We start from the raw sequence: 16,817 nt of genomic DNA, 5'->3' as shown, positions 1-16,817 counted from the left end.
GCGTGCTCAAGTTCATATTCATTGCATCCGTGATGCTATCTAGCCATCTCATCCTCTGCCGTCCCCTTCTCCTTTGGCCTTCAGTCTTTCCCAGCATCAGGGTCTTTTCCAGGGAGTTTTCTCTTCGCATTAGGTGGCCAAAATATTGGAGCTTCAGCTTCATTATCTGTCCTTCCAATGAGCACTCAGGGTTGATTTCCTTTAGGATGGACTGATTTGACCTCCTTGCAGTCCAGGGGACTCGTAAGAGTCTTCTCCAGCACCACAGTTCGAAAGCATCAATTCTTCGGCGCTCAGCCTTCCTTACAGTCCAGCTCTCACAGCCATACATTACTACTGGGAAAACCATAGCTTTGATTAGACGGACCTTTGTCGGCAAGGTGATGTCTCTGCTTCTTACTATGCTGTCTAGGTTTGCCATAGCTTTCCTCCCAAGGAGCAAGCGTCTTTTAATTTCATGGCTACAGTCACCGTCTGCGGTGATCTTGGAGCCCAAGAAAGTAAAATCTGTCACTGCTTCCATTTCTTCCCCTTCTATATGCCAGGAAGTGATAGGGCCAGATGCCATGATCTTAGTTTTTTTAATGTTGAGTTTCAAACCAGCTTTTGCACTCTCCTCTTTCACCCTCAACAAGAGGCTCTTGAGATCCTCTTCGCTTTCTGCCATTAGGCTGGTATCGTCTGCATATCGGAGGTTGTTGATAATTCTCCCGGCAATCTTAATTCCGACCTCTGATTCATCCAACCCGGCATTTCTCATGATGTACTCTGCATATAAGTTAAATAAGCAGGGTGACAATATGCAGCCTTGTCGTACTCCTTTCCCAATTTTGAACCAATCGGTTGTTCCATGTCTGGTTCTTACTGTTGCTTCTTGACCCTCGTACAGGTTTCTCAGGAGACAGGTAAGGTGGTCTGGTACTCCCATCACTTTAAGAATTTGCCACAGTTTGTTGTGATCCACACAATCAAAGGCTTTAGCGTAGTCAATGAAGCAGAAATAGACATTTTTCTGGAATTCTCTTGCTTTCTCCATGATGCAGCGAATGTTGGCGATTTGATCTCTAGTTCCTCTGCCTCTTCGAAACCCAGCTTGTACTTCCGGTAGTTCTCGGTTCGCATACTGCTGAAGCCTAGCTTGTAGGATTTTGAGCATCACCTTGCTGGCATGTGAAATGAGCGCAATTGTGCGGTAGTTTGAACACTCTTTGGCGTTGCCCTTCTTTGGAATTGGAATGTAAACTGACCTTTTCCAGTCTTGTGGCCACTGTTGAGTGTTCCAGATTTGTTGGCATATTGAATGCAGCACTTTAACAGCATCATCTTTTAGGATTTTAAATAGCTCGGCTGGAATACTGTCATCTCCGCTAGCTTTGTTGTTACTAATGCTTCCTAAGGCCCACTTGACTTCACTCTCTAGGATGTCTGGCTCAAGTTCAGTGACCGCACTATCATGGCTATCAGGGACATTCAGATCTTTCCTGTATAGTTCTTCTGTGTATTCTTGCCACCTCTTCTTAATCTCATCTGCTTCTGTTAGGTCCCTGCCTTCTTTGTCCTTTATCATGCCCGTCTTTGCACAAAACGTTCCCTTGAGATCTCCAATTTTCTTGAAGAGATCTCTAGTCTTTCCCATTCTGTTGTTTTCCTCGATTTCTTTGCATTGTTCATTTAAGAAGGCCTTCTTGTCTCTCCTTGCTATTCTCTGAAACTCTGCATTCAGTTGGATATATCTTCCCCTTTCTCCTTTGCTTTTCGCTTCCCTTCTTTCTTCAGCTACTTGTAAAGCCTCATCAGACAGCCACTTGGCTTTCTTGCATTTCTTTTTCTTTGGGATGGATTTCGTTGCTGCCTCCTGAACAATGTTACGGACCTCCGTCCATAGTTCCTCAGGCACTCTGTCTATCAGGTCTAATCCCTGAAATCTATTCCTCACCTCCACTGTATATTCATCAGGGATATGATTTAGGTCATACCTGAAAGGTTTAGTGGTTTTCCCTACGTTCTTCAATTTAAGCCGAAATTTTGCAAGAAGCAGCTCATGATCTGAGCCACAGTCAGCTCCAGGTCTTGTTTTTACTGACTGTAAGGAGCTTCTCCATCTTTGGCTGCAAAGGACATAATCAATCTGATTTCCATATTGACCATCTGGTGACGTCCATGTGTAGAGTCGCCTCTTGTGCTGTTGGAAAAGAGTGTTTGCTATGATCAGCCTGTTCTCTTGGCAAAACTCTATTAGCTTTTGTCCTGCTTCATTTTGTACACCAAGGCCATGCCTGCCTGTTATCCCGGTGATTTCTTGACTTCCTACTTTAGCATTCCAATCCCCTATGATGAAGAGGACATCTTTTTTTGGTGTTAGTTCTAGAAGGTGTTGTAGGTCTTCATAGAACCGATCAACCTCAGCTTCTTCGGCCTCAGTGGTTGGGGCATAGACTTGAATTACTGTGATGTTGAATGGTTTGCCTTGGATTCGTACTGAGATCATTCTATCGTTTTTAAGATTGTACCCCAGTACTGCTTTTCCCACCCTTTTGTTGACTATGAGTGCTACTCCATTTCTTCTAAGGGATTCTTGCCCACAATAGTAGATATGATGGTCACCTGAATTAAATTCACCCATGCCTGTCCATTTTAGTTCGCTGATTCCCAAAATGTCGATGTTCAATCTTGCCATCTCATGTTTGACCACCTCCAGCTTACCTTGATTCATTGATCTGACATTCCAGGTTCCTAAACAATATTGTTCTTTACAGCATCGGATTTTCTTTTCACCGCCAGACACATCCACAGCTGAGTGTCCTTTCGGGTTTGGCCCAGCCACTTCACTCTTTCTGGCGCTACTTGGAAATACCCTCTGCTCTTCCCCAGTAGCATATTGGACACCTTCCGACCTGAGGGGCTCATCTTCCGGCGTCATATCTTTTAGCCTTGTGATACGTTCCATGGGGTTTTCTTGGCAAGAATACTGGAGTGGGTTGCCATTTCCTTCTCCAGTGGACCACATTTTGTCAGAACTCTCTGCCATGACCTGTCCGTCTTGGGTGGCCCTGCACGGCATAGCTTATGGCTTCACTGAGTTACGCAAGCCCCTTCGCCACAACAAGGCAGTGATCCATGAAGGGGCCATGGCAGACTGGGTCACAATAGAGACAAATTAAGGGTAATTTTGGAAACAGGATGATAGGCTGTGGGAAATGGCACACTTTGCCCACTAGTACATGTTCCTAAAGCAGTTCATGCTAATTCCTTCTGTTTTCTTTTCTAACAGTTTGATCATTGAGTTGATTTGCTAATCTTCAGAAGCAATTAAGTACAATGGAGAGAACAATCCTATGGTCCTTGGAAGAGTGTCCTAGGGAACATATCATTGTTCAAAGTCCTCCTCCCAAGGCTGTAGACAAAGCTATGACCGATCCCTCTCCCCCCCACCACAAGAACCATGCTGGCAGCTTCACAAGGTTGCAAATGTGGCCTCGGAGGTGGGGAAAAGCCTGGGATACAAGAAATCCTATAGCCTCTCCAGCCTCAGCCTAGCCCCCAGCACCATGCCTTCTGCACACAGGCTCAAAGGCCTGTCTAGAGGAAAACATTGCAACAGCAAGATGGAGAGGCTCAGATCGCCTCCATCACTCCTCCCGTCCTGCTGACAACAGTGCGGCAGGGCACTGAATACTCAGAAGCCTCCATGATAGGAGGCTTCCTTCTAAGGGGTTTCAATTCAGACTTACATTAGGATATCTTGAAGTTCTAGGCCAGCCATCAATAGCAACAATAATTCTTTGTCCTTCAAGTGTTGAAGCCTGCCTTGTTTCTATTCGAATTCGAGGGATTCTCCGATCAGCTGGTGTAAATAAATGCCGCCTTGCCTGGAAGAGAGCAGGGACAACAGCTTTTATTAATATTCAGAATGCAACTGATGAAGAAAGTATTCAGCCACAGTTGTACTTACCTCTTTTATTTGTGATTTAGAAAGCATGCCACAAAAAGGTCTCCAGTTTCTTTTTATAATGCCCACGACTCTGCCGGTTGGTCGCAGCATAGTCTTGCTCACAGAAGTTTTCAGCTAGGTTTTAAGAAAAATATATAACTGCATTTAAACGCCTGGTTTGATGACCAGGTAACTCAACTTGTCATGCTTTAGTGGTAGAACAGTCGTGTTCCAGATCACATGCTACATTATGACATCATTTCAACCAGTCTTTTGCATAAGTTTCCCTTAAAACTGAAAAAACAATATTATGATTCAATCCAGGACAAGACTGGCTATGTGTATTTCGTTCTATGCTAGCACAGGATTTGGTGTTGGTCGCAAATTAAGTATCTTGAGAATTTCTGCTTCCAGTAGAAAAAGAAAATCAAAGCTGTCATATCTGGTGGCAGTGGCGGGATATCATACAGTGTTTCTCTCACATGTAAGTTTTAGATTAGAATGCCATTAATTGACTGCTACAGCATCTAACCAGAACAAGCCCAGCAACACAGGACTCTATAGAACAAAACCCAAACTGTCAAGAAGGCACTTTTTTTCCATATTATGATATGGTAACTCTACTCACGTATTGGGCAACTGAATATGACTAGGAGCATTCCAAAACGTCTACCAGTAAAACATACATCAGATCAATAATTTTAATAAGGAATGGAAAAAATAATTATGTGAGAGTCTTACAGAGAGGATTTTTTTTTAAATCCTCCTCTGGCTTCATTGTTTCCAGAAATTATTTTACATCTCTAGTCTTTTGATAAAAAATGTTCTAATTATGTAGTTTTTAGAAACCGTTTGGGGGAATAGAGGCTAGGTAACAATATATAAACACCTTGTCTTAAATATTTTATTCATCACTCTAGGAGCAAATATTTCATACTCCAAAGCTATTCTTAAAAAAATAACAACCAAAAACAGTCTTTGCAGGAAAAACCCCCTCTCCCCACCCCCTCCCCAAATCTGCTTTTTTTCCTGGGCCTGCACATCTCTAGTTTTTAGCCTTTATAGCAGCAGACATAACTTGAAAATGCGTGGAATGTGGCCTGGTTGAATCTGAAAAGTGAAAAGAAGACTGAGTGAGATTTCCAGTCGTCAAGGCTTTGGTAGCTTGAGTTCATTTTGCCTCCCCAAGACTATCAGGTGAAGAAAATAAAATTCTGCACCAAACGAAACAAAGTCTGTGTGAAGAAACAACAATACTCTGCACCTGTAAGAATGTGGAAATGAAGAAAACTTCAACAGGCCTTCTTGGTTTGCCTCATTAAATCTGCCTCTACCAGTCCTAGGGAGGACCAAGGGAACAATGCAGTACACATATGCCCCATCCCTGGTCCTGGCAATTCTACTGAGACCCCATCTAGATTTAAAGGTTTCAACCAGCATTGTCTACACTTAAAGGGCTAGAAAGGTGCTTTTAAAGAAGCTGAAATTCTCAGGATGCTGAATTTTGCCCACTGCATAAAATTCTGTACTTTTTCTGAGGTTGCATGGAATGACAAGATATGCACACCCTCCTCATAACCAACCATCAAATAGAATTAAGATGTACACATTGATAAATAGGCAGACTTCACTGCAAGAATGAAAAGGGTAAGTGCAGAAGAAGAGAGAAACCTGGCATGTTCATTTCATACACTGTTTTCTCTCTCTTCTTCTTTTTCCACATCGTCTTCATTCCGACCCTCATCATCAAGCAGGACCACAGAGGATGGTGCAGCCCAAGCATCTTTTGACAGAAGTTCCACCGCTACGACATCTTCATGGACTGCACGGTTTAGGTTTTTAAGTCCTTGTATTATTACCTATTAGCATGAAGTAAACAATCAGGTTTAAATGTTAATAAAGCCACATTATAAGCTCCAATAAAAGAGTAGAGAAATTCCTGGTTGTAAGCTAAATTAGCCATATGTTCCAGAAGTGATATCTCCAAACAGAGAGACTGGATGAATCCCAAAAGCAGTCTCAAGTGAAAGGACAAAATTTGCACTGACCTGTTGCTAATAGGGTAAAATTGCAGGTTGCCCACCACAATAGTTGTATCATCTACCCTTCCACAGTAGCTCAGTACAAGCATAACCCTAATGGTGATTTGTTGCTTTAATCCTGGCTAAGATCCCAAACATACAGGGAAACCATGGCTTAGCTCATTAAGCAAAGCTCAGCACCGATATGGCATGTGTAGGAAGATGCCAGCAAGACCTACTTATCACCTTACAAGCAGCGTTGGGTACACAGCCTTCACAACATTCTTCTCAGTGCAGATGCAACACTTAGCTATAAATACAAATCATGGTTTCACATCCTGGTATACAGCCAAACATGACTTAGAGATGGAATATTCAACGATGTTTAAGCCACGTTTAAGCTTCATGACTGCAGACTTATGTCCCTTTCATTAAACAGATTTGTACGTCACACTCCTCACTGAACGATGAACGTGCTGAAAAGTCTACTTTCAACTAATAACTCTGAAGATGAGAAAACATCATGATATAAAACAAAACTAGAGTGGTTTAAGCATAGCTTTGTTCAGAAGAACCACACATGGATTTCCTGTCCTTTCCACTACAGTCCCTTGTGTTGCCACCATCCCCAGTCACTCTTGAGGGTCAGAATGGCAGTGATGGGGATGGAAATCAAACAAATCCTAACCTGACGTATACTCAGGACATGTGCTCCATGGATGTAGCTTGACAGCACAAACCTAAGGAAGCTTACTCTGAAATAGGCCACACTGACATCAGTGTGAATCATTCTCTAATAAACATTTTAAAAATTACTGCTGAAATGTACGAAATTCACTATATATTATAAAAAAGAGAGGAGTATAACACACACTTCTGCCACTCCCACCACTCAATTGCCTGCCTTAATGTAAATGTGAAGAAATTCAGACAAAGGAATCCAAAAGCAAACAAAAAACTACACCTTTTCTCCAATAAATGGTTTCATATGCAACTGTGTATCAAACAAACCTCTCTCTCGTCCCCATCTCCATGAACCCAAACTGTAGCTTCAAGGTAATTATCTCTGTTAGCTCTGAAAGTTCCTTGAAGATAAAGGCCAGACTTAATGCCCTGCTGCAGTTTGCTGAGGGGAAGATGCTCTGAGAAAATGATCCTTCCACTTTCAATCTCTTTCTGTAAAAGCCATACACACAGAGACACACAACAGAGAACTGTTATTAGTGTAAGTTTCAACCCATCAAATGGCAATGCAGAATTCAAATCTCAATCTCTTAACAAGGGAGACTATGCTCAAGGGCACCAGTTTATACACAACTGTGCTTTCCATGCCTGCACTGTGCTTTCCTGGTACTATGGTAGCCTTCTTGTTTGCTTGAGTTTTGAAGCAGCCTTATGCCAACTATCCTCAGCTTGCAACCTTCCCACCCTCCCTTCTGCTCCTTGCCACATCAAGAGTGGCAGCAAAGGTAAACAGAGACCATTGCTAAGCAGCACAAAGAGTAATCAAATTCGCACATCCTGTTCTGAGTTTTCCCAATAATCTCGGTAAGAAAATATTCTGATAAGGTTTCGCAGCAAACCTTCTACAATAGGAAAGCTATACTATGAACCATTCATATTACAGAGACTTCTTACTCAGAGTTCTGAAACATACCCCATCATCATTTAAGCAAGCAAGTCGATCTACAAGTTCAGGATTGGCTATCAAGCTCTTTATATACTCTTCACCTACAAAAGGATACAATAAAAACACACTTTTATGTATAACAATAATCATAAGCCAATTAATAATGATTTATATAACAATTCAATAGTAAAGTGTTTGAATTAATTGGCTACTGAGGCAGCAAAACTTCAGTTTGGACTATAAGACTTACACTGGGGTCCACAAATTATGCCTGGGCTTGGTAGCCAAGGATTATTTCTACTAGCTAGCAGGAGTAAAAGTGTCTCTAAGTACATGCAGAGTGCCTTGCCCTTTTCACCAAGTGCAACCTGTCCTGTCCCTCTCCACACAGAATTAAGGAGAAAGGCTTATAGGACAAAAAAAATTGCTCCCTCACAAGTGTTGGTGCACTGCTTTTTAGAAATTAAATACTCCTCCCACCTATATAGCAAGCATTCTATAACTAACTAGAGAACACACACTCCCTCTTCCAAAAACCCACTCCTTGTTTTGCAGAATTCCCATCTAGCAACACCTCCATTTGGGTCTCCACTCCCACTTTTACTCAGTCTTGGGAAGACAACACTGAGGATGTTTGGGGATGAGAGGGCAGCTAGGAGCACTCTGCTGCAGAAAGCACATGCACAAAGAATTCTGGTAAGGAAACTGAGAAGTCAGAACTACCAATGCGTAGGTTGCAAAAAGCTTCCAGCCCCTGCTGTGCCAGAGCACATTCTAGCAGAACTCTGTTTTCAGCAATCTTTCCTCTAGAAGAAATCTACTCCAGGTTTCCTACCAGAACATTTTAATACCAGCCTTCTTTCCCTACAGCAGCTCTATATGGATTTTTTTTATCCCTGCATGGGATCCAGCTGTAAGCCTTACAATACAATCATCTGCCCCTCTGGCAGTCTTACTTGCAAGGATAAAACACATCCTTGCCCCAGACATGTTAGTAAGTGCTTTTGTTGAAGACTGGACTTACATGTATAAGCAGTTATTCCCTCTTCCACAGCTTTCTCTTTATTTTTTCTGTCATTTGTGAGCAAGATAACTTGAATCTTCTCTTCACTTTGTAGCTTCATCAGGTGCTCATTGTACCATTTTACTGCTACTCTGATGGCTCTGTCATTGCGGTCATTCGAATTTTCCCCTTGTTCTTGTTCTATATACGTTTCCCTGGAGTCAAAACACAAAACCAACAATCAGTTTACAAATTAAAAAGCAATACTCAATAGGTTAGAGAGAGGAGCTGCTTGATAGGGCGGCATGCTATTTCAGTGTAGCCAATCGCCTCCACCCCCGCCCGATTCTATTGAAGCTTCCAGGAAGACTTTCAGAATCGCCCCGTCCTCTGATCTCCAGTATTTTCAGCCCATCTAGTGAGGGAGCTACGGAGTGGGAGGGAAGGAGGCTCAGGATAAGCCATATCCTGACCTCTCCAGCCTCCTCCCCTCCCCTTCCCCCAGACTCCCCCCTCTCCCTCTCTCCAAGGTTGAGTTTCCAATCCTGGAGGGGCAACCAGCATGGTTCTTTCCACATCAGCTGAAATAGGGAGGTGTCTGGGGTCAGACCTCTGACCCCCGCTTCCAGGGTTGGTGTCTCTGACCTTAGAGGGGGTTTACAAGCAATCCTATGGTCCCTGGGATGCTCACCCAGGGACCACAGGATCTCTCCCTAACGGTCTACAGACAAATACATCCAGCTAACTGCCGGAGTGAGGAAGAGGACATAGATCCTATATCATCTTGCAAAATGCAGCAAGAACCGCACCCTACAGACCAGTTAGCTGAACCTGCAATCAGTGTTCTTCAAACTCCTGTCTCCATCTCTTTGCACTCTCTATGCTGTTCATGTGGACTGCCCAGCACATACACATCCCTGTTCACACTGCAGTTGAAGACCCACCTCTTCTATCAGATTTTTTCCTCTCTGATAATTTCCTTTTCTGCTCCCTTTCTCATTGGGGTCACATTCCCCTTCACTACTTCCTGTCATTTACATTGTGAATATGCAGGGAGCACTGGTCTCTTTCTTTAATAAAAAAAAAAAAAAGCAATGTATAAAGTTATTATTACTATGCATAAAGTGTACAGGCAGCATATAATGTGGATACTAGAGCCAAACATGCTTAACCATTCAAAGAACTTCAGTGGGGCCTCCCTCTTCTTGCACTGTGGAATTTTCAGTACCTTCTTCTAATGAAGGTCTTAGTCAAATAAACATTCCTGCACCTTAAACAATACTCATATCACATAGGGAACTATTGGTATATGTTAACTGTATCTGTTAGCAAACAAATGTTAAAAGAATGAAGTAGATTATTGGTAGTCATGCTTACTTATGGTGCTCATTAGTGAAAGAATAGAAATGCTTTTCAGGATTAGCTATCACATCTCTTATTCGCTTGTATACTGGCACACTCCGCTTCCTTACTTCCTGCAAAACCGTCTGAAGAATGATCACATTTCTAATAACTGGATCTTCAAGTATATCAATCTGGAAAGAAAATATATAATGTGAGCAAATCCTCATAATATGTAACCACCAAAAGTTAAGATCAGATAGAGAGGCAGTGAAGTTTATTGGATTCAAATTGCTGCTCTTAAGTCCTCCTGCTATTTGTACTTTTTAAACGTTTAAATCCACCCTAAGCTAAGTAAAAAGACTTTAAGGGTGCAATCCTAAGCATGCTGGCTGGGGCATGCTGAGAGTTGCATAGGATTGCGCCTTCAGTGGTTTATACATGCATAGGATTGCACCTTGAATGACTTATAAGTAAGAACATTAGAACAGCGATGCTGGATCAGACCAAAAACCAACCAGATATTTTGGCCTGTAACATTCATCAGCCCTAACCAGCATAGGTAATGGTGAAAGACGATAGGAGTTGTAGGCCAAAACATCTGGAGGGCCACAAGTTTCCCACCCCAGGATACAAAGGAGGATAAAGCTATCAATGGCTACTAGTCATGATGGGAATATATTACCTCCAGTATTAGCCACAGTATGTCTCTGAATACCACTTGCTGGGGAACACGTGCAGGATGATGTATTGTACTCATGTCCTACTTGTGGGCTTCCCACAGGCAGCTGGTTGGCCACTGTGTGAACAGCATGCTGAGTTAGATAGGCCTTTGGTCTGATCCAGCATGGCTCTTCTTACGCAGTCAACAAGCAGGGCATTAATGCAATAGCACCTCCTGCTCATGTCCCTTAGTAACTGGTATTCAGAAGCATGATGCCTCCCATACTGGAGGTAACAGCCATCACAACTAATAGCCACTGATAGGATTCTTCTCCATGACTGTTTAAAGATCAAAATTGTAAAACACACACAACACAATGGCAGCTATACCTTAAAAGTCTGACTTCACACCTGGAAGATACCAGTGTTTCGCCAACCTAAGAACAAGTTACGCTCAAAAGCTAGGGACCACCTCCCAAGAACATCTTCCTACAGCCATTATTGTTGCATTGTACTGAAAGCAGTACTAACTTGTTCTTCACCAAGAGAAGAAAGCAGAAGAGAATAAGACATTGAACACAGCATTTCTGGCAGAAATTACCATTTTGAAGATCCAGCAAGAAAGGATTCTTTTCTTCATAATATATGCTGGCACCAAAATACATGCCATGAATATATACTCTATTTACTGTAAGTTTATATTTTTTTATGACTGCGGCCACTTGGGAAGGGGGTGGTATTATTTTGACTCACAAGCAGAATATTTTTTTTTTTTTATTGTAGAATTTTATTGTTTTAAACTGTTTTTATTGTATGTTGTACATCGCCCAGAGTGGCTGGGTGACCAGCCAGATGGGCGATTAATAAATTTAATAATAAAAAAATAAATAAAATATAAACATAAATAAGAAAGTTGCACATATTCACAAGAACATAAGAAGAACCATGCTGGATCACACCAAGGGTCCACCTAGTCCAGTATTCTGTTCACACAGTGGCCAACCAGCTGTCGACCAGGAAGCCACATGCAGGGCATGAGTGCAACAGTACTCTCCCACCCATGTTCCTAGCAACTGGTGTACACAGGCATACTGCCTCTGATACTGGAGGTAGCACATAACCATCAGAACTAGTAGCCATTGATAGCCTCCAGGAATTTATGTAGCTTAGACAGCAATCCTACGGGGATCGACGGTCGCCTCCAAACTTGGGGGCGACAGCCTATCCAATGCAGGGTGCGAGGAGCGGATCTCATCTGTGCTCCTGCTCCCCTGCTTTTGCGACTGGACAGCCGATTTTGGCTGTCCAGCTGTGAGACCTTGGAGCATGGGGTGGGGAGGCCGGACGACATATAGGAAGTGTCGTACCGGCACTTCCGACCTCCCGGCCCGCCCTGTGCTGTTCTTCCGGGCGCGGAGCCGATCCACACTGCCAGAAGGCGGCAAGGGGAGGAGATGGAGGTCGGTTCTCAGGGAAGTGACCAATCCTATGGCCGTCTAACCACTGATTAGAGGCCACAGGATTGTGCCCTTAGGTCTTTAATCTATTCAAGACCTAAGTTGCTTATACGGAGCCAGAACAATGGCCAACCCATTACTTTCTCCCTTCATCTCAATGGCAACTATGGATTTCAATACCACAACATGTAGTGATAGCCACCAACGTAGCTGACTTTTAAAAAGGATTAAACAAATTCATGAGAATAAGGCTATCGATGGCTTATGATGGATATATTATTAGTTGTAGTACTAGTAGTAATTGTATTTTTTAGATTTCTTATACAGCTTTCTCAAGACTCAAGGCAACGTACAAACAAAAATCAAAACACTAAAAATGTAAAACAATTATCCACTAAAATACAACCACCGTATGAAAAAATTAAAACACCAGTAACAAGCGGAACCAAATCAACTGATGAATTAAACAACCCATCAAATGCCTGGGAATAGAGGAAAGTCCTAACCAGGCACAAAAAATATGACAATGTTGGAACCAGGCAGGCCTCAGGCATTCCGTAATTGGGGGGCCCCACCACCAAAAAGCCCTCTCCCTTGTCGCCATCCTCTGAACCTTCCTCAGAAGAGACACCTAGCGGTACTGCTACCTTCAGGGTCACAGGCAGTGTGCCTCTCAATACCAGTTGTTGGGGAGCAGCAGTGGGAGAGGGTGATTGTGTTCATATCCTGCTCATAGGCTTCCCGAGAGGCATCTTGTTGGCTACTGCAGAACCTCCACACTCAGTGGCAGCGTTCCCCAACCTAGCACCCTCCAGGTGTGTTGACTGCAAACCGTCATCCCCAGCTAGAGTGGACGTGCTGGCTGCGGTTGATAGGAGCTGTAGTCCGACCCATCTGGAGGACGGCTGCTCAGCGGCAGTACGCGATTGTCTCTAACGCCTGCTTGCCCACGGGCATCTGGGCCACCACGGTGGGGAACAGATGAGGCTTGGGATCTGATCTCCTGACGACCTTGCCATGCATTTTCTACCTGATGCAGCAGCAAATTGGTGTCCAGGAGCAGGTAGTGCGGGTCGGGGCAGAGGCTGCTGACGGCCCCGCTGGGCTGCGCTTCCAGGAGGGGTCGGCCCGGGCCACTGCCGCCGCCCTCCTCCTCTCCTCCTCCTCCTCCGCCACAGAGCCCGCAGGCAGCCACCCCGCAGGAGATGTCGTCGCGCAGATAGTGCTCCCGCACCACCTTCATGACCGCGCCGGCCCGCGTGCGCTTGAGGAACGTGCGCGAAGTCAGCATCTTCCCTCTCCGGACAGCGGGCCGCCAGGCGCGGGGAACCGGAAAGACCCCACGCCTCCCAGGATGCCCTGCGCGCAATGCCCCCCCCCCCCCGAGGGCGGACGTCTGAGGGCGAGGGCAGGAGGGAGGCCACCGTAGAGACAGGAATACGAGAAGGGAGCTCGGCAGAACAGCGCTCACCTCCGGTTTCCACCCGAACGGAGCAATGCGCGGAGGACCGCTTCCGCGTCTAATCTCCAGGGTGCCGTGTTCTTACGCTCATGTTTTAGGAAACGGAAGCGTGGCGCTCTACTTGCCACGGCATTCCCTCACAGGTCTGCATTCATCGGCAGTTCCGGCCTTACTTGGCTGAACGATGCCATGCCGGGCACGGATGGCTTTCACCTCAGAGATACCACAACTGACGGCGCCTTTCAGTTTGGGACCGGAAAGTCAGGCTATCTCACGTTCAATCGCCATAATTACGTCATTCTAACCTTGCCCCGCCCCCCAACTTTCATGTTATCTCTATGGTCAACTACGACTCCCGGCATGCCGTGCGAATCGGCGGGAGAACCAGCGTGTCGGGCGTTCCCGTCTATAGCGTGGGTTTCGTTACCATGGTGACAGAGTTTTTCTCGAGATTATGCGCGAGCCAGTGGGAGAGGCGCGTGCGCAGTCGGTTGCTCGAGGGGACGTGAGGTGAGTGGGGGGGGGGGCTCACGCTCCGTTTTTCTTTCCCCTCTCCTCTCTCGCCTCCGCTCGCGTGAAATTATAGTACAGGGGGAGGACCGGCTTGACTTCGCATGGAAGGGCGCTGGAGATGTCTTGGCCGTTAAGGGGCATAATTGTCCCAGCCGGGCCACCGTCGTCCGCTTTGACTTCTGCCCCCCCGCAACTCTCTTTCTCTTTCCTCCCTTTCGAGCTCCCGTGGCTGATAGGTTTTGTTTATCTGATGCTTGCTGTGTAGTTGATCAGAGAGCAAGTGGAGATTAGCTAATCGCTAGTGGTAATCGCTTTGACGTATTGCTTTGAGAACAATGCCCTTCACACGTATTCTGTCAACAACCCTTACAGCAGTCTTGTGAGGCAGGCTGGTAATATTATTCCCATATTGCAGTTGGTGGGGAATCAACAACTTCCCAAAGCAACGGTAAAGGAGGGGGTAGCTCGGCTAGGTTTATTCCCACCATAATAAGCCATGGTTGATCATGGTGTCCGAAAACAGCCCACTTTTTACTCAGGGAGGTAGGAATACGTTAAAGTTGTAACTCAGGAATGTGAGCAAAAAGGAAGAGAACATAAATATTTTACTTTCACTTAATGTAATAAGCTTTTGGAATGCACAGATCATTGCAAACTACAAAATTGTATAGCCAGTGCTTCTCCTGAATTTATATAACTGAAGCAGTACAGGTGTTGTTCTGCAGTCTTATGATCTTTTGTTGACTAAACAAAGAATATTTGAGTTAGAGTGCAATCCTATATATGTTTAGACTGAAAAATGTCCTGCAATTCCCAGCATTCCCCAGTCAGCTATACTGGCCAGGGAATGCTGGGAGTTGGAGGACTTCTTTCTGTCTAAAGATGCATTGGATTGCACCTTTAGGCCATGTTAGCCCTACAGTACTGCATCTCAGATAATAACAGCTTCATGAATGCATTACTGTTTGATAAATGTTTTATTTCACAGAAGATAATTTCATGAATATTAGATGAAATGTGAGCATGTAGCTTTTGGTTTTGTACCTTTGCCATGTTTCAGATGTTGTAAGATGAAATCTTCTATAAAACCCTTCTGCTTATGAGTGCTTCTTTTTTTTTTTTAACTTTTCAGGCTGCTTGAACTGTTTGTAGAAAATCTTTCAACACTGACAGGAGAATGTCACGGAAAGGCTCTAGGGAATCCAAAAAAGTTAATGTGTCCAGCTCTTTGGAATCAGAAGATATTAGTTTGGAGACTACAATACCCACTGATGATATTTCTTCCTCAGAAGATCGGGAAGGCACCGTTAAAATTACTAGACAGCTTATTGAACGGAAAGAGCTGCTTCATAATGTCCAGTTACTGAAAATAGAGCTTTCCCAAAAGAACTTGATGTTAGACAACCTGAAGGTGGAATATCTGACGAAAGTAAGAGCTTATTCATATGTGTGTGCATGTTCACATGTTCTAGGGTTGCAAGTAACAAAGCAATTATTGGTAGCTGTAGTCATGCGTTCTCGTTAATTATCTTTTAAGGAAGAATCCTTTGTCACATTCCCAGCATAATTTTTTATCCATGTCAATTTTGTCCTTCAGAAGTGTGTCTGCAGTACAAAGGTCCCCCCGCTGAAATGAGACAAGCATCCTCCCTTTTGGAACATAAATAGCATGGGTTAGCTTTCCCCTGGCCATACTGGCTGGGCGTTATGGAAGTTGTGTTCCAACACATCTGGAGGACGCCATGTTGGGGAAGGCTGGGTTAGCGGAAGGGGCTGTTCTAAATGCCTTGATAAGAATCATGCTGGCATAGCAGGGACATGAGTTTTTAAGTATCATTACATATTCTTGCATATAAGAGATAATACAGAAATCCACTTTCATGCTTTGCCTGTTTTATATTTACAAGTCACTCGAAACATGTTTACTTGGAAGTAATTCACATTGAGGTACTGGGACGTACTTCCAAGTTAATGTGTTTGTGACTGGACTGCTAGAACTAGACTGGGAAGGGACTTAACTTTGTAAATCTATCATTGTGCGTTATAGGGATCAGAATGATTTTTGCATGGAGTTATTGCCTAGAGAGCTAACTGCCCAATCTTATCTTTAAATATTGCTGAGTAAGTGACATTTCCCAAATGCAAATACAGTGGTCTAGTTTCAAAGAACTATATGACTAGAATCCCTCCCCAAGGGTGCTTGAATTTGTTTCTTAACTAGCAGCTCTCTATGTTTCAAGGTAAAGCTCTTTTCAGTATTAGTGTTTGATATGGCACAAAGGCCTGCCATTCAGGAAAAAAGTCAGAAGTTCTACTGAGCAAGACCAAGTTCTTATAATCACCTAAAGTGGCTATTTCTTTCTTTCTTTAAAGGTTCTTCCCCCCCACCCTTCAGCCAAAAAGACTCTCAGGATGGCTTACAGGTCCATTTTTTAAAAAATGAAGACAGTCCCTTCCCTCTTGCTTGCAGTCTAAAATGCACAACACAAACAGAAGAAAGGATGATGAAAAAAGCAAACTCTGGCACCAGTTCTTAAAGTTACCACTCTTATAATGACCAGCTTGGGTGGAAACAGTTCAGGTAGCCTGATGGAGCGGCTGCCACTAAGTGACAGTTGAGGGAGAGTCAAGCAGCTGGTCAGTGGAATAGATCCTGGACAATGGTGGCATATGGCTTCCACAGTGTAGCCCTGTGGCCAACAGGCATGCTATTCCAAGTGTGTAGATGGCTTAAAATTCAGGAAAGAGTTACCTACAGTGTCCGAATTAAGGAAGCAGATGGGTAAGGTAGAGATT

General features: G+C 44.1%; 2 protein-coding genes across 7 annotated transcripts in view; one reads left to right on the top strand and one right to left on the bottom strand.

Annotated features, from left to right (window-relative positions):
* Positions 1 to 13,821, bottom strand: part of DIS3 (DIS3 exosome endoribonuclease and 3'-5' exoribonuclease) — a 29,470-nt gene extending 15,649 nt beyond the window's left edge. For 2 of the 3 annotated variants that reach the window (XM_084844841.1, XM_084844842.1), the window contains exons 1-8: positions 13,077 to 13,355; positions 9,963 to 10,120; positions 8,607 to 8,800; positions 7,610 to 7,683; positions 6,964 to 7,128; positions 5,623 to 5,790; positions 3,953 to 4,066; positions 3,732 to 3,869 (exon numbers count right to left, since the gene is read on the bottom strand). In XM_084844841.1, the coding sequence (XP_084700967.1) occupies positions 3,732 to 3,869; positions 3,953 to 4,066; positions 5,623 to 5,790; positions 6,964 to 7,128; positions 7,610 to 7,683; positions 8,607 to 8,800; positions 9,963 to 10,120; positions 13,077 to 13,337 (1,272 nt within the window). In that variant the 5' untranslated portion in view covers positions 13,338 to 13,355. Of the gene's footprint in view, positions 1 to 3,731; positions 3,870 to 3,952; positions 4,067 to 5,622; positions 5,791 to 6,963; positions 7,129 to 7,609; positions 7,684 to 8,606; positions 8,801 to 9,962; positions 10,121 to 13,076; positions 13,356 to 13,517 lie in introns of those variants that run through there. The other variant, XM_084844843.1, reaches the window with a different exon arrangement.
* Positions 13,822 to 13,991: 170 nt separating this feature from the next.
* Positions 13,992 to 16,817, top strand: part of PIBF1 (progesterone immunomodulatory binding factor 1) — a 148,050-nt gene continuing 145,224 nt past the window's right edge. For 2 of the 4 annotated variants that reach the window (XM_084844848.1, XM_084844844.1), the window contains exons 1-2: positions 13,992 to 14,018; positions 15,154 to 15,450. In XM_084844848.1, coding sequence (XP_084700974.1) covers positions 15,199 to 15,450 — 252 coding nt within the window. In that variant the 5' untranslated portion in view covers positions 13,992 to 14,018; positions 15,154 to 15,198. Of the gene's footprint in view, positions 14,470 to 15,153; positions 15,451 to 16,817 lie in introns of all 4 variants that reach the window. The other 2 variants (XM_084844846.1, XM_084844847.1) reach the window with 2 other exon arrangements.

Source organism: Heloderma suspectum, chromosome 3 (genome assembly GCF_057233095.1).
Source record: "Heloderma suspectum isolate Gila_16-S chromosome 3, 16-S_ref, whole genome shotgun sequence".
Taxonomy (NCBI): Eukaryota; Metazoa; Chordata; class Lepidosauria; order Squamata; family Helodermatidae; genus Heloderma; species Heloderma suspectum.
Note: the sequence above shows the minus strand (reverse complement) of the source record. Positions and strands in the feature narration are given on the sequence as shown.